Source organism: Solanum pennellii, chromosome 2 (genome assembly GCF_001406875.1).
Source record: "Solanum pennellii chromosome 2, SPENNV200".
NCBI lineage: Eukaryota > Viridiplantae > Streptophyta > Magnoliopsida > Solanales > Solanaceae > Solanum > Solanum pennellii.
The window spans coordinates 47,151,207-47,172,319 of NC_028638.1; the positions used below are offsets into that span (position 1 = coordinate 47,151,207).

At 33.0% G+C, this 21,113-nt stretch overlaps 3 protein-coding genes and 1 pseudogene across 3 annotated transcripts; 1 reads left to right on the forward strand and 3 right to left on the reverse strand.

Annotated features, from left to right (window-relative positions):
* Positions 1–855: 855 nt before the first annotated feature.
* LOC107011877 (endonuclease 1) lies at positions 856–2,884 on the reverse strand. Its single transcript, XM_015211552.2, has 9 exons — positions 2,729–2,884; positions 2,477–2,657; positions 2,273–2,380; positions 2,142–2,197; positions 1,957–2,040; positions 1,735–1,830; positions 1,537–1,601; positions 1,327–1,400; positions 856–1,217 (listed from the first exon to the last, which is right to left on the reverse strand). The coding sequence occupies exons 1-9, from the start codon at positions 2,843–2,845 to the stop codon at positions 1,090–1,092; spliced, it is 909 nt and encodes a 302-aa protein (XP_015067038.1). The 5' UTR covers positions 2,846–2,884; the 3' UTR covers positions 856–1,089.
* Positions 2,876–12,886, reverse strand: LOC107011878 (endonuclease 4-like). Its single transcript, XM_015211553.2, has 10 exons — positions 12,726–12,886; positions 12,501–12,637; positions 11,146–11,326; positions 10,719–10,826; positions 10,594–10,649; positions 9,375–9,458; positions 8,865–8,957; positions 8,281–8,342; positions 8,129–8,202; positions 2,876–3,340 (listed from the first exon to the last, which is right to left on the reverse strand). Exons 2-10 carry the CDS (start codon positions 12,612–12,614, stop codon positions 3,222–3,224), a joined length of 891 nt encoding a protein of 296 aa, XP_015067039.1. The 5' UTR covers positions 12,615–12,637; positions 12,726–12,886; the 3' UTR covers positions 2,876–3,221.
* A 1,052-nt stretch (positions 12,887–13,938) lies between these two features.
* Positions 13,939–15,479, reverse strand: LOC107010714 (annotated as a pseudogene).
* Positions 15,480–16,729: 1,250 nt separating this feature from the next.
* On the forward strand, positions 16,730–21,048 carry LOC107011036 (quinone oxidoreductase PIG3). Its single transcript, XM_015210351.1, has 6 exons — positions 16,730–17,109; positions 18,254–18,433; positions 18,636–18,717; positions 18,790–18,897; positions 19,147–19,305; positions 20,709–21,048. Exons 1-6 carry the CDS (start codon positions 16,858–16,860, stop codon positions 20,903–20,905), a joined length of 978 nt encoding a protein of 325 aa, XP_015065837.1. The 5' UTR covers positions 16,730–16,857; the 3' UTR covers positions 20,906–21,048.
* Positions 21,049–21,113: the final 65 nt, after the last annotated feature.

The following is a 21,113-nucleotide window of genomic DNA, read 5'->3' on the forward strand; positions in this document are numbered from 1 at the left end:
GTCGGGGCTTTAATGTGGCACTCATAAAAAAAATTAGAAAATTATCTTTAAGCAACAAGCTGTTATCTAAGGGCATTTCTAATTTTACACGAGTATTTTATTTTATAAATATTTTTTTTTTATTTTTTTAGACAATCAATTTTAATTCAATTCTTTAGGAAATTTTTTTCTCCTTACTATTATTGTTATCATTCTTATTTTCTTATTTCATAATATAATTTTCTTTCTTCCTTTTCTTTTCATTCAAATAATCACTCTTGTATAATTTTCATGAAATATATATTTTATTTTATTTTCAATTTTTTATCTAACTTAAATTTTATTTTATTCTAAAATTTTGAATACATAAATTACAAATAAATATTATATAATATACAAATTAGTAGACATAACTGCAACCATATTTGGTGTGATAAAATTATTGTGTTATTTCATATTTAAATTATTATATTATTTATTGTATTTTAAAATTAAAATTTACTTATTATTTTAATTATATGTATTTATCATAGTGATAATTAATAATAATATCAAATCATATTAAAGTGAGAAAATAAAATAAATTTGAGATATTATTAATTCAAGATGAAAAGAATATATATTAAATAATATATTTTAGAAATATTATATTATATATAAAAATAATTACATTTAAATATTTAAGTAGTGATTTTATATGAAAAATAATGTGTTAATTATAAAATAATAAAAATAATAATAAAATAATTAAAAAGTAAAATAGAGAATATGATAATAGTTCTTCAGCGAAAGAAAAAGAAATGAAAGAGCAGAATGAATTCTCTATTTAACTCTTTAATATAGAAAAAGAAAAATAACATGGAGGTGGATTGAAGATAATCCAATATATAGTATAGTTAAATATATAAATTACCATTTTATATTTAAAGATAAGACGGAGCTAAGTACATGTAATTACACTTTAAAAATACATCTCTGTGGGTAATTACAATTTACACGAATTTAAATACAACAAAGATGTGTCATCTAATTTAGTGTTTTATTTTATTTTGGTCAAACATGAACTAATATATGGTTTTTCATTACTATTTTATTAAAATTATTTGGTAATTAAGTTGCAACAACTGAATCTTCTTGTTGAGAAGCTCCAAAAACGTTGTTTAAAAGCATGGCTAATCTTATTCCACCTTGTGCTACTCGTTTCATTACTATTGGAAGTCTTGAATTGAAGTAATCATCTACACAAATTAAAATAGATTAAATGTCAATTTATAATTTATTTTCCCAAATATTAATTTGTATCCCAAACATACACAATAAAATCGTAGACAGTCAAGTAAAAAATACCTGATAAAGTTTCACCGGCTTCAACACCTTTGTATCCCCATTTGCATGCTATACTTATACTTTCCGTTGCAAACCTAAAAACATCACATCAACAATTAATCAATTTCTCAAGTGTAAAATCGCTATTGAAGTCATAATCAAAGTATATATATTTTTGTACGTTTAGTCGTTTCAGAATCAACTTCCGATTTACATAGAGAAAGAACTCACTTGTTTACACAAGAAAAGACATTGCCACATTCTCTCCAAGAAGCAAGATCATCAGACCAAATTCCCTGAGTATGTATAAGATTTAACAAAATCAAAATTTAAACCGAAAATGTCTAGTTGGAACAGTTTATTAGGAACCTGACTTGGTTCGAATGTCTAAATGAAATGTTCTGACAAATTTAAGGGATTGACTCTTACGTCAGTGAAGTTTCCTTCAATGTCTTCTTCAAGGAGGTTTATATCCTTTGCATAGTAGTCTTTTGCAGCTGTTAGTATTATCTCCCTATCCCACACCTATAACATTATTTTTTTACAAAGGAAAACATACGTCGTTAATCATCTTTTTTTCTTACTATCATAGCCAAATTTGAACGCATTAACTTTAAATCTTGGATCAAACTCGATAAGTTATATACTTACATGGTGCAAGTTTGATTTATGCCTAAACCAGCGCAAATCAATAGAATTTCCTCCAGCATCACTTGTAAATCCAACATGCATTGGCTGAAATCACAAAAACAACAAGGTAACAAGTTTTTCTAATAATCATATGTTGGTTGCTATTTGTTTAACGTTTCAAACGCGAAAAAAGAGTGAATACATACTTGATGGATATCTCCCATGAAATGTGACAAGAACAACAAGGCCTCTGTCATATTATCTGTAATTATTGATAAATTATATGGTATCATAAATGAATCACCCCATAATGAAATTTACTATTTTTGATTCTTACATCGACGATCAGAAGTTCCCTCTCTGTAATGAGAGAGTTGAGTAGTAAAGTTCTGAATTGCACCAGCAACACACATATCCTTTACTCCATGTTGATCATGACAGTCCCCTTTTCATCATACAAAAAAAAACATTATGAATTATAGGATCAAATTGTGAAAAGAGAGAATAAATACATCGCGTTTTTTGGATGCATTTGACTTACTTTCATAATCAAAGTTGCAAGCTTTATCTGGTGTATCAATGAAGTGTAGAGGGCTTGTCCATTTATACTTATACCAGTGCCTGACTTGGTCTGGCCACACACAGAGGGCCGATAAGTCACCGTTAACATATTCCGGCAACAACATCTTGACTGCATGAGCTGCCTCATCATTCAACAAGCCCTGTTTCCACATGCAATAGTTCTTACAATTTGAAGCCAAAAAAAAAAAACATTTTTCAAATAAATATATACCTGCGCGATTCGACAAGTCATCATATGCCCCTCTTTGCTCCATGCTTCAACACCATGTTGGTTGATAAAAGCAACACAGAGAAAGAAAATAATGCTTAATGAAGTTAACCTCAACATCCTCAAAGAAGTTCTATAACTTGACAGATATTGAAAACCAGAAGTGTCCCACCAAACTTGGACTTGTTCTATATATACAAAAAAGGTTGAAATGGTTCTTGTTGTGTACAAGCTGAAGATTCCTCTTATCTTAAAAAGTAAAATAGAGGTTGATTATCCATAAAAGCAACATACAGCATATTCCAATATGATAGTAGCATCTATCATGTAATAATGGACTAGTTGTGCATCTAAAGTTACATTTTATTACACCTTTCTTAATACAATAGTTGACTTATAAGTCACTTATGTAGGTTTCAGTTCTTGGCGTGAGGAGAACTTCCAAGTTATAATGGATAATTGAATACATAGAGTGGTTTTCTTCTGCAGTTTATCTTCATTGTGCAGCAACTGATGGTTTTTTAGTGAAAATTCTGTTGAGAACTTCGGCCAAGCGGACCCCACCTTGTGCCAACCTCTTCTCCACAACAGGAAGACGAGAGAGGAAGTAATCGTCTGGAAAACAAACAGATAATGGAAGATTAGTAATACATTGAATACAAAAAATATCCGCTGAAATCCTGCAAAGTGTGGTCTAGGGAGGATATAGTGTATGCAGATCTTACCATTACCTCGTGGAGGTAGAGAGACTGTTTTCGAAAATATATTGAATACTATATTGTGTAATATTTTGTGATGCACATGGAGGCTTCTCTCAATGTTAGCTAATTATTGATACACAGAACATAGCTGTACATAGCTTGGCTTTCCATGTATATTTTATAGGTGATTGTTGATTTGTAGGGAAGAAATGTTAAGAAAATGGATCCATCTAAAGATCATCTTAACAATAATGAAAACTAAATTAATTATAGGAAAAGAGTCCCATTGAAGTATAAGTTTTATTAATTTTTTCAAAGAAAAAAAGAAATGAACAGAAATTAATTACAATATATTTTTATTTAATAAAATAAGATAGTAATTTTATTACTATCCGTTTTCTTAACCTGATTATTTGATACTTCATATATTAATTGATTTAGAGTTAATTAGGAAAGGGATATAAAGACATTACGAAATCAAGAATGACACAACTTTATAAATTAGTTCAAATTATTTTGGAAAAATGATTGGAGGAAAACACTGTGAGTACTATAAAGTCCATTTTTTTTAATAAAATAAGTTCGCTTATCAAATCCTTATTCAAAAAATTTGATTGTCTCGAGTCTAAGATTATTATTTTGTTTAATTATTATTTCAAAAAAAAAAAAGCCATTTTAATTAAAACATAGTTAAGTCCTAATGTATCATCATCCTATAGGAAAATATGAGCTCATATGGAAAGGAAGACAAGAGGTCAAGGAATGATCAATGACTTTTATTTAGGCCCCAACACTTTTAAGGACATGATATGAAAGTATGACGAATTATAGAAAGGTGTAGTGTTCAAACGCTTGAGATTCTTATGAAGCCTCGTTGTTGAGCCACAAAGGAATTTGATAGAAAAACTAGTACATTTTTGGAACCCATTAAATAATGTATTTCATTTTTCAAACTTTCAACTTACCCCCGCTCTCAAAGAGATAGGCGCATTATTAATGGGAATGAGTAAAAATCTTCACAAAGAAGAGCCATGATACCAAATCATGTTAATGGTAAAAGGTTTTTAGAGTTGTTGTACATCAATAAAAACAAAATAAGTGGTTGCCTTGATAATATATGGGTTCTTTTAGACTTTTTATACAAAAGATATGGCTGAAAATATGAGTTCGGTTTATATGGAACGAAACTCCACAATGGTGGGTGCCGCCTGACCTGGGAAACACACAGTTATGATGCCTTTGTAGTAGCTTTTTTGGGATCATAGTGTTTCAAAAAAAGGGGAAGAAAGTTCAACATAAATTTGACTACAATCATTACAACTTTTGACAAGAAGCCTAACATCACCCTCGTACCTAGGTTCTAGCAAACATTTACCCTACTCTAACAAGGTACAAGGCTGGAGAAGATTATTTTTGAGGGATACAATGTTTTATTGCAAATGTGGATGATTAAGCACATTAGTTATTACCCTTAAGTAGTGAACTTCAAAGTAGAATGAAATGATTACATTGGGACCACAAGGAAAGAATTAAAAATTAAAGTTTTCCAAAGGACATTGAAGCTTGAAAAAAATACCTCAATGCTTTGACAAGATGAATTATCATTAGTTCCCATCAAACGAGGGGATATACATGTCTATCATTCATCGTCCTAAGGGGTTTCGAGTTGTCCAGCCTTACATGTCACTCAGAGTCATGCGGCAATTTGATCAGCACCAACTTTACCTCTTAATGAAGATATGCAGAAATTCATGTATGAGTTTCGTTCCAAGATTTCTTCAATGGAAAAAAGAAATATTTAAGATTTTGGGAGACAAGTCCCCATGATAAGGTGGAGGATCGTGACAAAGGTGAGGTGGGCCACTCATACTTAGGATGGTTTCATGATCAACCACCCCTAAGGTTATGTCAGAATGATCGGCGAAGGGATCCATAGATCGAGAAACAAAAGTTAGAATCAAGCAAACTCCACTCGAGGTTGAAGAAAATTATAGATCTACTCACTCTGGATGTCTCAACTAATGACCTAAAGAAGAGTTGACCCAACATTCGAATCTAGAGTAAGGTTGGTTCAATAAATGGGTTGAGAAGGAACATCTCCTACCATTCTGTCCTTACAAGAGGACTTGTGTATTATGACGCAACAATAGGAGCAAAACATTTCAGTGTTTATCAGGCTGAGTGTAAAATCAACATCGATCAAATTGCCACATGACTATTGAGTGGCATGTAAGGTTGGACACCTCGAAGACCCATGTATATCAACTCATCTGGTGGGAACCAATGATAATTTCACACAATCTTATCAGCGGCTACAACATTGAAGTATCTTCCAAGCTTCAATGTCATTTGGAAAAATCTAATCTTTATTTTTTCCTTGTGGCCCTCAATGTAATCATTACAATCTATTTTGAAGTCTAGTACAACAGGGTAATAACAAATGTGCTCAATCATCCACATTTGCAATAAAATATAGCATCCCTCCACGGTAAATATATGCTAGAACTATCTGTTCAAGGGTGATGTAAGGCTTCTTCTCAAAATTTGTAATGACGGCAGCTAAATTTATTTTAATTTTTCCTCCTCTTTTTGGAGATATCATAATTCCTAAAAAAGATACTATAAAGGCATCATAACTATGTGTTTCCTAGGTAAGGCAACATCCACCATTACAGAGTCTCGTTCCATATAAATCGAACCCATCTTTTCAGTCATATCTTTTGTATAAAAATTCTAAATGAACTCATAATTATCAAGGCAACCACCTATTTCGTTTTGATTGATGTGTAACAACTCAAAAAACTTATATCATTAACATGTTTTGGTATCATGGGCTCTTCTTCATGATGATTTTTACCCCTTAAAAGAACGATGAAATTTTGAAAAAATATCCAATTAAAATAACTATTTTGAAAATGGATTATTTTATTTCAGAGTCACCACTTAGAATTGAGTTTCGGTATTTCAAGTAACTTAATTGAAATCGTTAATAAAAAGAAAATTAACTCTATCTTTTATTGGTCCATGAAATAAAATTTTGGATAGAGATCCTATTGACCGAGAAGAAAATATCAAACATCATTGGGATCCCGTAGTTTTAATAAAATCACTTTATTGACTTATATATTACTTGACTTAATTTTTATATATATTATACATATGAACCTAGAAATTACTTGTGTCCCATTTCTTTAATTTATTTTAAAACTCATTAAAATTTGTCTTATTTTACTAAAGAGTAAAAAACCTATTTTATCTATGATCTTGATAGCTCTGATGAAAGATCAAAGTGGTGAGCAAAGTTTGATTTTTATCTTTTTTACAGTAAAACAAAAAAAATGTTTTATACTCATTAACCATTACCAACTCTTTAGTGGTAACTTGTTTTGTTTTAAAAAGGTAAATAATATTACGTAAGAAAGTTACTATATTTTACTTGTAAAATTACTTATATTTTGTATACCGTACAAAATTCAAATTCTAAGAAATTTATTCTATAAAAACAACAATAGCCTCAATTGAATATGCTCGGGCAGTGACCGAATGGATTGGAAATCAAAACAAACAAAAAAAACTAGCTTTTCACGTTACTTTAAAGTTTTAGTAACATTCTTTATGCTTAAAACTTCATTTCTTAGCATACTTCAATAATCAATATACGTCATTCGTCCGGAATTTATTTGTCATTTACGCTTTTGGAAAAACAAAAAGTTAAATTCGATATTTTAAACAAAAAAAATTCGATATTCTAAAATTATATGAAAAGTATTATAAATTACAACTTTTTACATATTAATACGATGAAAAAATACATTTTAAATTTTTTATAATTTGACTCTAAAAATAAAAATCATGACAAAAAATATTCGCTCATAAGCAATACAAACACATGGTATAATAAATTTTTAATTTTCTCCCGTCTCTTCTTCCTTTCTCTCTTTTTTTTTTGGTTACTTTTTACTTTGAGAAACTCGTTATACACGTATCTTACCTAACTCTACGAACAAATAGGTAAGGGTGATAACTAACCTTCAAATTGCTTTCGATTAACAAAGGAACGTAATGTACAATCTATAGATTTCCAAATCAGGTACACGAACACGAAACCGCAAACAAAACCTCCAACTCTACTCAATTCTCGGAACACTCTTTTCCTAAACTCTCAGATTTGCACTCTGCTTTCTAACTCTCATTTTCTTTTTTTTTACATTTTCCCAATCATGATTCTTCCTCTCAATTTCTATCTCTTTTGCTTATCAGTTTCTCTTGCTTGAGTATATATATAGAATATTGGATGTATAAATTTGTTCAGAGGGATAAGGAACGTGAGGGAGTGGAAGATTTTCTTGGTTGAGGTTTTTAAGGATGAAAGCTGAAGAAGAAACGTGATGGAGTCTGTAGTTTAATTTAGGTTGACTCTTTTTTTTTTTTTATAATTATATCCATACAAAAATTTAAACTAACTAATATTTTGAACAAATTAATATATAAAGCGTTAAATAATCAGATTAAGAAAACGGATAGTAACATAATAATAATGAAGTTACTATCTTTTCCTATAGTTTTCAAATATTTTAAAGTTAAGCCTAATAAAATAAGATAATATCTAGTTTAGATCATAAAATTTTAAGTTCAATCGAAAATTAGGTGTTACACTGATCTAATTAAGAGTGAAAGAAGACTACAGATGATCAGTTTTTACCTGTTAAAGTGCTTCCCGGGGTTGCATTTCTGTAGGCAAATTTGCAGGCCAAACGGATACTTTCAGAAGCATATCTGTAAAAACGGATTCCTCAAAATAGTGCATTCTTTTTATATATATGTATGTATGTATGTATGAATATATACACTTACGGATCAGGACAAACCATCTCCTTGCAATCTTCCCAAGATGGAACATCATCGGACCATTCATGCTATATCCAGATACAAGTACATTAGTTACAAGTGATTATGGGAATACAGAGAATAGAAGAAATGACAGGATGCACACGAGTCTTGAGAAGCTAGTGAAATACACATACTAAAACTGAATGGTTTTAAAGCTTAACAAGTTCAGGAGTTAGTGCTATTTATGCATCCGAAACAAAAAGAAACTTGCAATGTCACATATAATTGAAGAAAGATTTTCTGCATAAGCTAGGAAAAACAATTTGTTACATCTTGCTGGATCAGAAAGTGGAATCCATGTGAGGCAGATTTTGACTGCTATTTCAGAGACTCTGTTTATGCTACGAGCATAGTAATATTTTCTTTAAGAGAACACAAGACAGTGAGATTCTTTCCAATGAGCACTGTGGCAATGGGATGATGAAATCCTCCCACAATATTCATGCATCATTTAACAATTTTCCAACATCACTTGAAGAATTGTAAAGTTCAGACCTCTAAGAAATGGATATGTAATACTGTGAATGAAGAAATCAACTAAAACTTACAGTGATGTTTTTCAGAAGAACTTGTGTCATTAACATTATATCAGATTTGTAGTATTTCTTTAACGCAGATTCAATAATCATGTTATCCCATACCTGAAAAATTTAAGTCAAGAAGTTACAGTGGCTGTTTCAAATAGATGTCTGATTTGTGTGTGCCTCGCATTAAATAATTTACACCCTTCACCTGTACGCATACAGTTTAAGATGTATATAGTATATACTACTTCTCAAGTATTCTTGACAGGTGAAAGATAAGAGGTAAACATGCTCAGAACTTTCCATTTGTTTTCAAAGTAGAGAAATTGAGTACGTAATTTGAGAGTTAGAAAGAAGGTATTATCTAAATATATTTCAAATGAAAAGGACTATATATTATAGACACTTGGTATAATTAATGGTAACATGAAGTGAATAAGTCTGCTCGAAGATGTTACACTTCAACAATTTTGTTTAGTGATTTAAAAGAATAAGATCAGAATGAATTGGAACTCAAAGAAACGCACAACCTACATGGTGCAAATTAGTCTTCCTCCTGTACCAACGAACAATTATACTGTTTCCACCAAGATCTCCAGTGAAACCAACATGAAGAGGCTGCACACAGTAAACAAAATAAGATAAAACTGAATTTACCTTCCAGGACTTCCATTTTCTTTTCCTGATCACCACTCAACTTTAGATAGTTAAGAAACATCAAAAATATGCTGTACAAGCTTTGAATTTGATGAAGTCTGTCTCATGATCATTGTTTTTTTTTATCAGTTATCCTGTCTTGTGATCATATTTCAGACGATCACACGACAGAATGCAAAAATACAACTGGTTCAATAAAAGATAATTGGAGGGAGACACACAAACACACACACACACACAAAGATAAACATGTTGTGTGACCTACAGGGATTGGAATTTTTTTTCTCAAAAATCAGGCTTATCAGTCACATGCTTCCCCAGACGAGCAACTTTTTTACAAGACCAGTAGATGATTCAAACAAGGTCCAAAACAACTGTTTGTGGGGGTTCTAATAAAAGTAGCTTCTCACTTGAGTACAAGGTTCAGGTGTCATTGAATGATGGAAGAACTTAATCTATTAAACTAGACTGGACCTTCCTAGTTCATGTCCAGCCAAGCACAATGCAGGTAATAAAAGAGCTCCTTTCATAAGAGAAGCACAAAACTACAGAGGAAGAAGAGTTCCCCTGAATAGAATGTCAGCATATAATAACATAGTCCTCGCATGAGGAAATACCACAATATTTAATTCTGGATTTCCATAACCAAAATAAGTTTGAACTGAGTGGGCCTCCAGAAAAGGAGAGGGCATATATTTGGAGCATGGTACAATCACCCACTTAAGCAGATTATATCAGGAAAAGGAAGCATATTACTCAGAAATGATGGCATTTCTAACGGTCCAATTCCATTTCCCGTGGATAACTCCCACATCATTTACGCGTCAAGGTACGCTTACTACATTAGACCCCCTTAGAGTGCGACCCTTCCCCAGATGCAGGATGCTTTGTGCATGCTGCCCTTCTTTTTACTTCTATACCAGAGGCATAGCAGTATGGACGTTATTATTTAAGACTTAAAGAAACTTATTCTTTAATCAAGTATTTAAGACTGAAAGAAACTTATCGAAATAGTTCCAAAGATTTATATGCAGACACATACATTTGTGTTTATTTACAGTTACATACACCAAGGTTCCAGAAAAGGTGAGCTGACCTGATGTACGTCACCAACAAAATGAGACAAGAACATAAGTGCTTCAGTCAAGTTGTCTGTCACTAGAAATAATTAGTTCCAGTCCAATAAATGCATCAATAACACAGAGGGGCAGTCTTCCTCACATTTTTCTGAATTCAAATCATAATATCCCTGCGAAAGTTGCATTGAGTAGTTGTATATTGCTCCCGTAACACACCTGTCCTTGAGCCCATGCCCGTCATGGCAGTCTCCTATCAGAAAGTAGACCAAGGTCATTACTAGCTCAAAGCTAAGATACAAAAGTGTATTAAAAGGTTCATCTGAAGATGCCATATCAGGTTTTATTGTTATTAAAGAAAATATGCCAACTATGAAACGTTGGATCAAGTGCAGCTACTTTTACTTCAGTGAACCAAGTAACAATAGGAAATGCAGACACGAGCTAGAAATATTTTTCCATATTTCTCTTTTCATTCGATATCCAGGGAGTGAACTTGGTACCAAAATGAATAGCTAACATGAACCAAAAGAAGTTTTTCTACAGAAGCAATTATATGTAGTGTCACTTACGGCAATATTTGTAATTACACAAAAAATCAGGTGTATCTACATAATGTAACGGAGAACTCCAGCGGTAGTGGTAGTGGCGCCGAACCTCATCAGGCCAGGAGCAGACAGCTGCAAGATCACCTTCGGCTTGATCTGGGAGTAATGCTTTGACTGCAGCCAAAGCATCTTCTGTTAGATATTCCTGAAAAACCCAAGAGATTCACATAAGCTTCCAAAAGAAGAGCTCGACCAATTTTTTATTTTTATTTTGTCAGTACTTCTCCATATGCTTGCTTCCACTCAAAGAAAAAAATTAAAGAGTTCACCTAATTTGATAAAAATCTGTCAGAATCATAAATATGTCCACCATAAGAAGTTTCTGGGAATGTCTCAAAAGGATTTCAAGAATCTTCCTCCAATAATAATAAATAGATGACACCTTAACTTGTCTTCAACTAACAACTAAACACTCCAACTTTGAGAATGCACATCTAGACACCTCAACTCATTCTAGTGTGTTAGTTGAACACTCCACCTTACAAAATGATCATCCAGATACCTTCGAAATTTATGTGCCACGTTAGAATTGGGTGTCCACGAGACTCGGTAGGGATGAGTTGTTGAGGTGTCTGGATGTACGCTACTAAAGTTGAAGTGTTAACTTGCCATTTGACGCCATATTTGAGTGCCTATCTATCTATGTATTATGCCTTCATCATTTGAAGCACACGAAGACTATCTATTTTTATAAACATTATGATTCGATGTAACTATATAATTGCCAGATCAAGTTACCTACTACGTAACGGTAGTACCATGAGCTTCCAAGTAGTATCTCTGAGTTTCCATCAACAACAGTGTCGTCCCAATTTCCTCTTATTTCTTTAGTACCCTAGTTTGTTAAGATGGTGTTTTCTACAATGTCCAGCTGTTCCTGATTACTATTACACTCTCTATATCCAGTTGTAGCCACAAATTAAAGCATTAACGAATGAAGGAAAGTCTATCTTTTTCTTCTCCATTTTGCTTTTTTCTTTTCTTTATTTCCTTAAATCTTTGGTTTGGTTACTGAGCACTTGCTCGTTCTATTTCGGGTTGGTTATCGAACAACTATACCCTACAATTCTGCAACAATGGATGCACACCCATAAAACCCTAAAAGAACCTTCAGCCAATGCCAAATAGGAAATCAGATAACTAGTCAACGCAAATTCTTGCAAGCAAATACATAAAGATTCAACCTTTATGAATAAACCCACCAAAAAAGATTAACATTAAACACCCCATTACTCCAAACACTCAATCTCCACAAGAATTTTACTCAGAAAGTACATAGCTTAGCAAATATTTCAAAAAAAAAAAAAAACTCAATTTACCTCAGCAATTTTGCAGATAATATAGTGTCCCTCTTTCCCCCAACCAAGAATATTTTGAACCATCATCAGAACAACAGCTACTCCTACAAACCATTTGAGCTCAAACCCACCCATCTTTTCTAATCAAATTACTCAACCTGCAAGAAAAGAAAATAACTCTGTAATTTAAAGGTACACATACAGTACAAAAAGAAATAACATATTCTAACGAAAAATAAATTGTACCAGTAGCTAGGGGTTGTTTTGGTGGTTGAAGATCCAAGAATTATAATAATTTTTGAGGTGTTAGTTAATAAACCCTAGAAATGGTACTGAACTGAAGAGTCAGAGATGTAGATATATATATCACTAATAAGAATCAAAAGTTGTTGAATTAATAAACGCGGTAATTTCAAACTTCTATTATTTTAATACTAAGATAATGTGTATTTGGTAATCAATTTAAATGCTACACTACACATGTCATTTTGGATATGGTGAAAATAAAAGAAATCTAATCCAATCCTTTATTAGTACTTGGCAATTAGGTACACATTAAGGAAAAAGAAATTGTTTAAAGAAATTAGCAGTATTTTATTAACATAATTGGGAAAAGGGTCTGATATACCCCTCAACTTTGTCATTTGGAGCTGATATACCCCTCGTTATAAAACTGGCTCATATATGCCTTTACCGTTATACAAACGGCTCACATATACCCCTGTCATTACAAAATGGCTCACATATACCCTTCATTTAACGGAAGTTAAAAAATTAGTTTTAAATTTATATTTATTACTTCTAATTTTTTTAAAAAAATTATTTAGGAGTATATATGATTCTTCTATCAAAGTTCAAGGTATATTTTAATTTTTTTTCATACATAAATTATTTTTTGACTTCTTTTATTATAATTATTTGAATTTCTTATTCTTATTTTGTTTTTTTCTTTCATTCCTTAGTTTAAAGAATAAAAAATTAAACTATTTTTTTGTGTGTGTATTGTAATTTAATTTCATATTCGAAGAAAAAATTTGATCATCTACAATAAGTTTTACAAGAATATTAGTGAAACATAAATAAATTTGATTATCAAAATAATAATTATAAATTAGTCATTGAACCAAAAAAAAGTAAAAAAAAAATATGTTTGACGAGGATTAAATTTACTCATATGGGATTATAATTTTTTAGAAAAAAATAATAAAAATTTAGATTAAAATTATTATTTTTTTCATTTCCGTTAGAGGAAAAGGGTATATTTGAGTCATTTGTTTACAAGTAGGGGTATATATGAGTCATTTGTTTACAAATAGGGGTATATATGAGCCACTTTCATAACAAGGGGTATATCAGCTCTAAATAACAAAGTTGAGGGGTACTAATCTCTTACTGCACAGCCTACAAATTAAAGGTATTAAAATAATCTTGTTGAAACAGGTTCGTCTGGATAACCGCCTTTTAAATCAATTGAGTCATCCCGAAGGATAGTTTCACGTGTTCTATTGTTTCATTGTGCTACCAACTAGACATATGATTAGTTTCAAAACAGAGCAAACAAGATTTTGACATAGATGAACAAGGCAAATTCATGAAAACAAACAATGCTACTGCTACAATAGGAATTGAGCTTATTCTTTGCTACTAAGAATTCCATTTCCACCAGTACAATCAAGAGAGCCAAAGTCCATTGGCAAAAGTTCTCTCAGCAACATGTTTTCCACGAATGAAAACAGTACAAGAGTTGCAGTCAGCTGATAGAAGTGAACTAGTCTTGTACTTGTCATCACCACCAACAATCGCCATATCGACCCCTGACTTGGCTGGATTCTTGAAACTTGGCTGGTAAGTCCTGCCAAGAATGCCTTCAACTTTTGGAGACAAATTAAAGAACCTGAATTGCACTTCTAAGTGAGCAAAGCTATCATTTTTAGGTATACCATAACTATGTATCGCGTCCTCTTCTTGTGTCACAGGAACAACATTAGCTGATATTTCCACTATTTCTTGAATTGTAACTCTTACACTGTTTGTTGCTGAGGTCCTTTCCAGTTCAAGGTTTTGATCAGGGGAATTCCATACCGATGAATGGCCTAATGGAACACTTAAACTCATCCCATTATAAGTGAAATTCAAGTGATCAGCTTCTTGATCCCAATTTTCTGCTTTGGTTGCTTCAAGTGTGAAGTTATGTGAGCCAAACATGATGCCTATAGCTTGAATCCAAGTGAAATCTCGCGATCTGCCAGCAGGACGGATACCAATGAAACGAGCATTTATTTGCACGTTGACATCTGAAATTAGGCTGAAATGCTCATCTTTTCTGCCATGGAAGTAGAAAACAATCCCATCTCCACCTATGAAACGAGGATCGTAACAAGCTGCACCTGGACCATCACAATTTGGTTTTCGTTCTGTAACATATGCACAAAAATTCATTAACATAATGTTACTTCAGATAAAAAGCATAAATATAGCTTAGCTACAATGAGTCTAAAATACTTACTTCTGCATACTGCTTCACATTTAGGAGAGTAACAATCAAGAAAACACTCTTTAGCATATGGATCTTTCGGGTGAATTTGAGGGCATTCAGAAGGGCAAGTAATGTACTTGAGATAGCATTTGCTGTAACGTTTATAGCACGTGACGCGTTGAGGTTTGACATAAGCTGCTTGTGATTCTAGTACCATAATAGCATTAAGCAATAACAGAAGAATAGCAACAAAATGAAAGCCAAATGGATTCATTTTTTTTGATATTGTTGGATGATGAAAGAAGTAGTGAGTGATGTAGGAAATTATACTTCATCTAGTTCTTCTTATATAGTAATGTATAATATTTGACTTGGGGACTTTTGGATACATGTTATCTTCTTCTCTAGGTTCAATTTGCACACAAATGGAGAATGAACAAACTTTGGTTATAGAAAACTCTTTTTTTCTCTTTTTGATGCCATCCAATAGTGTTAAATGGCCAAACTAAAATGCCTTGCATGGAAAATATTACTTGGTGTTTGGTATGCATCCTTTATATGACTTTTCGTGTTTGGAGGTGGAGGGATCGTGACTAAAAAAAAACTGTAAATTATATGGGGATTTTTCTAGGGATTAGTGTGAAAATTCACATGAAACTTATCTTCCTGCAAATTTTCATACTAATTCCCAGGGAAATCTCTATGTAATTCACAGTTTTCTTATAGTGTAAGGAGCATATTTTTTACCAGATTTGAGTTATATATATTGATAATGTAAAGATATTTTTTGTAGCAAACTTATGACATATTTGCTTCAAGTTTGACGTGTTAAATTTAAATTTTTGACGATAGTACCAAAATTTAGACGTATATATTAAGAATAGTTTTGTTGAAACGAGTTTCCGACAATATTATCACTCATTTGAGATAAATATGAAAATTATCACACATGAATTTTCTACATTATTTGGTATAGATAAAGGAGATATAGGAGGAGGGAATAGCAAGACAGGAAATTCATATTTTATCAACAAAATGAAAGTTTACGTACTCAATTATATTTTCCTTTACAATCTAAGGGCTCATCTAATACGAATTGGTAACAAATAAATAATCTCAAAATTAATTTTAAGATAAATTCATCTCATATTTAGTTTAAATAAATCAAGAGTTATATTAGGATTGTACCATTATTTTTATCCTACCACATTAAGGATGGAATAACAATACTAAAATAAAGGCATAATACATATATTGGATTCTAAATTTGACTTCAAATTTTAACTTTGACCTTTAATTTTCATAATGCACAAACAGACACTTTAACTATCCAACTTTTAAATAAATAAACATATGAGTCCTACATGGCACAATACACGTAGAACACCACGTAGAACAAAAAATGACATGTAAGATGATATGTAGGACATGTATGTCTATTTGTTCAACTTTATATAAAATGAAGTGCCTACTTGTGCACACCCAAAGTTGAAGGGCATAAATGTGATACGAAGCCAAATTAAAATACATATTTATGTATTATGCCCTAATAACTAATCCCAAGATAATAACTTGTTCCCAACCATATGGGTGATGTTGCAACTAGACAAAATATATGGATAGAATTTAATTATTAAAAACTATATGGATAATGTTGCAACTAAACAAAACATTGGGTACGTAGAATTTAATTACTAAAAACTATATGTGTGATGATGCAATTAGACAAAACATATGGGTATAATTTATTTATAAAAAACTATATGAGTGATGCAACTAGACAAAAAGTAGAGCGTTCAAGAACAAGAACAGAAAGAAAATACAAGAAAGTCGTGTAAACCTCTCCAACTCTCTTTCCAAAACCTTGTTAACTCAAGTGTGTAAAATTGCTTTTGATTAAGGATGAAGGCTGTTGTAATCACAAGCCCTGGTGGTCCAGAAGTGTTGAAGCTTCAAGAAGTGGAAGACCCACAAATCAAAGATGATGAAATCTTGATTAAAATAGCAGCTACTGCCCTTAATAGAGCTGATACCCTTCAACGCCAAGGTAAATACCCACCCCCTAAAGGCGACAGTGAATACCCAGGTCTTGAATGTTCTGGAACTGTTGAAGCAGTCGGCAAGGACGTTACTCGCTGGAAAATTGGTGACCAGGTTTGTCTGATTACAGTTTCCTTTTTTTTTTAAAAAGATGTCAACTTTATTCTTGAAATTGAGGCTTAATTATTATTTTTTGTTTATCCTCTTCATGTTGGGTAATATGACATGGAGGAAGTTATCTGAAAATGCACAAATCTTTGAATCTATGGGACTAGGCTAAGAACAGAACAGAGAACAAAGGAATAAGAAATCTGAAAATGTCTAATCTTTGGAATCTTACTAGCTCCATTTCAATTTTTTTTTTTTGTGTGTGTTTTTTCACTTGGCATCAAGTTTAAGAAAGTAAAGAGATACTTTTAATTTTGAGGTTTTAAACTAAAATAGGTAGAGTGAACTAAAGTGTCTTTGGAAAAAAAAAACCAAAGTGTCTTTTAATCTTGTTGTCTTAAACAAGCCTTGTAAAAAGTTAGAACTAAGAGTTGCCAAAAAGGGAAAAAAAGACATTCTTTTTTGAAACGGACTAAAAATGTAATTAAGATAAACAAATTGAAACAAATGGAGTGTTTTTGTTGGAGTTTTCTATGTCAGGCTAGGAATAGGTAGGAATCAGAGAACCATTAACGAGTAATGGAATAAAATGAGCCCCAATAGAGAAGAATGGATAACGGATTCATATGGCTTGACTCCACCTGGTTTGAGTTTTTGGGGTAGTTAACTCGTTATGTTGTTGTGTATGGAGTAAAATATTTCCATTTCATTTTCTGGTGCTTCGTTTGACATAAATTTGGTAGAATTTAATAGTGGTGGAAGTGGTGATAATTAAGTACAAGGAGGGGAACAATGTCTATATCTTGATAAGTAAAGATTAAGGGCTTTGGAGTCGGAGTAGAGTGCAAGATGACCTCTGCACATCAGGGACAAAAGGCTTCTTGTTTCAAGATGAAAGAATTTCCTTGAGTAGTAACCTGAATGATTCTGGATAGCCCTTGTCAGTTAGGGTAGCAGTTATCCATTAACTTCCTGAAGTGAAACTAGTACTGTTTTAAGCTCCTGTAAAGCCTTAGCAGGAGACATTACAGTGGTGTTTTTATGATCTCTATGTTCTTTTTCTTTGTTGGTTGGTAGTTCACATTTCTATGTATTGTTTGAAAGGGAGTTTTGTTTAGTGCTTTGATGATGTAAAAGCTTCACATAATAGGTATGTGCTCTCATTGGTGGAGGTGGTTATGCGGAGAAAGTAGCTGTACCTACTGGACAAGTTCTTCCTATTCCATCAGGTGTGTCTTTACAAGATGCGGCTAGCTTTCCTGAAGTGGTGTGCACTGTTTGGTCGACCATTTTCATGACGAGCAAGCTTTCCTCCGGTGAAACGTTTCTGGTGATTAGACAGACCTCGCTATTCTTTAAAACAATTTGTTGTTTAGCAGTAGTTCCTTTTCTTTTATCTAGATTATCAGCCATTTTGTCAATTGGCAGAATCTTTTGGGTAGTATGTTCACAATTGAATCTTTATATCCCTGATTTCGGTCGACTAAGATCAAGTACGTGAAACAACTAATAGCTACATGTGTTACTGTCAGATACATGGAGGCTCTAGTGGAATTGGTACCTTTGCCATTCAAATGGCTAAGTGCCTTGGTGTCAAAGTTTTCATCACGGCAGGTTCATGATGATATCTTATCTTATTATGGAACTGAAATCATTCAGCTAACCATGTCAAATCTTGTCAACCAGGAAGTGAGGAAAAACTTGCCGCATGCAAAGAGCTCGGAGCTGATGTTTGCATCAATTACAAGACTGAAGACTTTGTTACACGCATCAAGGAAGAAACAGGAGGGAAAGGTAATCATTCTCATAGGCATCATTTATTATATTAGAAACTAGGTCTTCTTGATAAACAAACTACAACTACGCCTCAGTTCCAAATAAGTTGGGAACTTGGTCTTTGTGATGTATCAATTTTATTTGAATATGCATGTTTCTGGAGAAATTATGATGGTTATCATATATCTCTTGGGGCTATGGGGGCAAGCACTCAATTTCTTTTCATGTCTTACATTGATGATATTCTAACTTCAATGTTCAACACAGGTGTTGATGTCATACTAGACAATATAGGAGGTTCATACTTCCAACGAAACCTTGACAGCCTCAATGTTGATGGTAGGCTCTTCATTATTGGTTTTATGGGAGGAACAGTGACACAAGTAAATCTTGGCTGTTTGTTAGCAAGACGCCTTACAGTGCAGGGTAAGTGCAGATGTGCTCTGATATATTTGGAGCGAACTTTTCTGTGAAATGTATTCTTAAACTTGATATGGTGAACTTGTCTGACCAAATACTCGAACAAGAATGCTGTTTGTCAACTGGAAAAGAATATCTCAAGACACGCTAGTGTAATTCCAGTTTTCTTTCTATTCCCACCCCACTCTGACTAGCTCAATGAGTGGGGCAGAGAATGTATTCATATAGTTGCACATGCCAATAGATGACTTCTAAGGTCTAGTGTTCAGTTGGGCTTAGAGTGTAGATTCAGTTGGTTCATTCCATGGGGAAGCAACGGTTATCAATTGCAGCTGCAAAGCAATCTTAATTTACCTTGGCCTTTATATTGTCTAACTTCTCTTTATGCTGCACCTTATTTGTACATGCAATTGCTTCTACTTCAATGGAGCTATATAAAACAAGTTCCTCTCTTTCTCTCTCTCTCATGTGTGTGTGTATCCAGATCCTAGTGTTCTCCACTTCGCAAATGAATTGTCTTGAGTCTCGGTGTTCATTTGCCTCGTTGATATCCCTTATTTTGACAGAGTGAAAAGCTTACTTTTGTGACACGTGGAAACCATGTTTTTGTATCTTTCTTCCATTTTTATAAGGCTCTCTCACATATCCTATCATGCTCCTTTTTTTTTGTCCTCTTTACTTTCCCTCACTTCACTTCTACTGCTGTTCCTCCCGTAGCTTTATTTCCTTGCAGTAATCAGCCTCAATCATCTCATAACAGTCCTGGCTTCCAACCACCAACCATGGTTTATAATAATCTGGTGACTTCTAAGTGCACTGACATACTTAAATTTATTTCAGGAAGGGAAAGATAAGATAGTATAACAGAAGCAAAGGCAACACAGGCTTCCACTGATATTGCTGGCTTTTATTAGATGGTATAGGTCTCAATTTAATATCAGGAGAACTGAAATATTACGATTCATTTCACATATATTTACCTTCTCAAAGAAAAAAAAAAGAGAAGGTGATTCAGCTTTCATGTGAAGTTGAGCTATATATCTTCTTTGCAATCCTCATTTAGTAATTCTTCGTCAACTTGGTCAAATCTCGGCCTCTTCCTCCGGTGTACTTGTTATGGTTGGTTTGAATTTTGAAATTTGGAAATTATTAGTCCAGCTCTCCGATTCTCGCATAATCCTATACAACGTGTCTGTTTCCTCCCATGTTCTAGCTGATCCTTCTCTTAGTTGAAGAACTTTGAGGGAGTTCTCTTTTCATAATGAAGTGCACAGACAATTGGAGAGAGAAAAATCTTTTGGAATGTCGAAATCTAGTCTCCATGGATTTTTTTCTCTGAATGAATGTCATGCTCCTCATTTTTTATTGTGTTTCATTAGTTTTTTTGTCGATTTGTGACTTTTCTACAGCTGCTGGCTTGCGTAGTAGAAGCCCAAAAAACAAAGCTCAAATTGTGAGAGAAGTGGAAAAAAATGTTTGGCCTGCAATTGCAGCAGGGAAGGTAAAACCGGTGGTGTACAAGTACTTCCCCTTAGCAGAAGCTGCTGAGGCTCACCAGTTAATGGAAAGCAGCAAGCACATTGGAAAGATTCTGCTCACTGTTTAAATGTTGTAAAAGAGAGATTTTCTTGTTCTTAGTGTTAAAATGGCCTGTACTTACAGCCAGTCACCCCCACCCCCTCTCCAAACATCTGCTGCATGTATACTTTGCAATGTTCCAATAAAGCAAAACCTTTTTATGATTTCCCACTTTCCATCTTCTGTTTGCGTGAAACAGATTGCTATTTTACTGGTTCTGGGTGCTTAAAATTTCG

What these genes read in the sequence shown, in the direction of transcription:
- LOC107011877 (XM_015211552.2), bottom strand. Translation starts at nt 2,845, where the DNA reads ATGTTGAGGTTAACTTCATTAAGCATTATTTTCTTTCTCTGTGTTGCT. An exon ending in TTGCAACTTTGATTATGAAA is followed by an intron (nt 2,381 to 2,476) that starts GTAAGTCAAATG and finishes TATGATGAAAAG; the next exon opens with GGGACTGTCATGATCAACAT. An exon ending in TTGAAGGAAACTTCACTGAC is followed by an intron (nt 1,602 to 1,734) that starts GTAAGAGTCAAT and finishes ATACATACTCAG; the next exon opens with GGAATTTGGTCTGATGATCT.
- LOC107011878 (XM_015211553.2), bottom strand. Translation starts at nt 12,614, where the DNA reads ATGGGTGGGTTTGAGCTCAAATGGTTTGTAGGAGTAGCTGTTGTTCTG. An exon ending in TTGTTGGTGACGTACATCAG is followed by an intron (nt 9,459 to 10,593) that starts GTCAGCTCACCT and finishes TACTGTGTGCAG; the next exon opens with CCTCTTCATGTTGGTTTCAC. An exon ending in GGAAGACTAATTTGCACCAT is followed by an intron (nt 8,958 to 9,374) that starts GTAGGTTGTGCG and finishes TAAATTTTTCAG; the next exon opens with GTATGGGATAACATGATTAT.
- LOC107011036 (XM_015210351.1), top strand. Translation starts at nt 16,858, where the DNA reads ATGAAGGCTGTTGTAATCACAAGCCCTGGTGGTCCAGAAGTGTTGAAG. An exon ending in GGAAGAAACAGGAGGGAAAG is followed by an intron (nt 18,898 to 19,146) that starts GTAATCATTCTC and finishes TGTTCAACACAG; the next exon opens with GTGTTGATGTCATACTAGAC. An exon ending in AAGACGCCTTACAGTGCAGG is followed by an intron (nt 19,306 to 20,708) that starts GTAAGTGCAGAT and finishes ACTTTTCTACAG; the next exon opens with CTGCTGGCTTGCGTAGTAGA.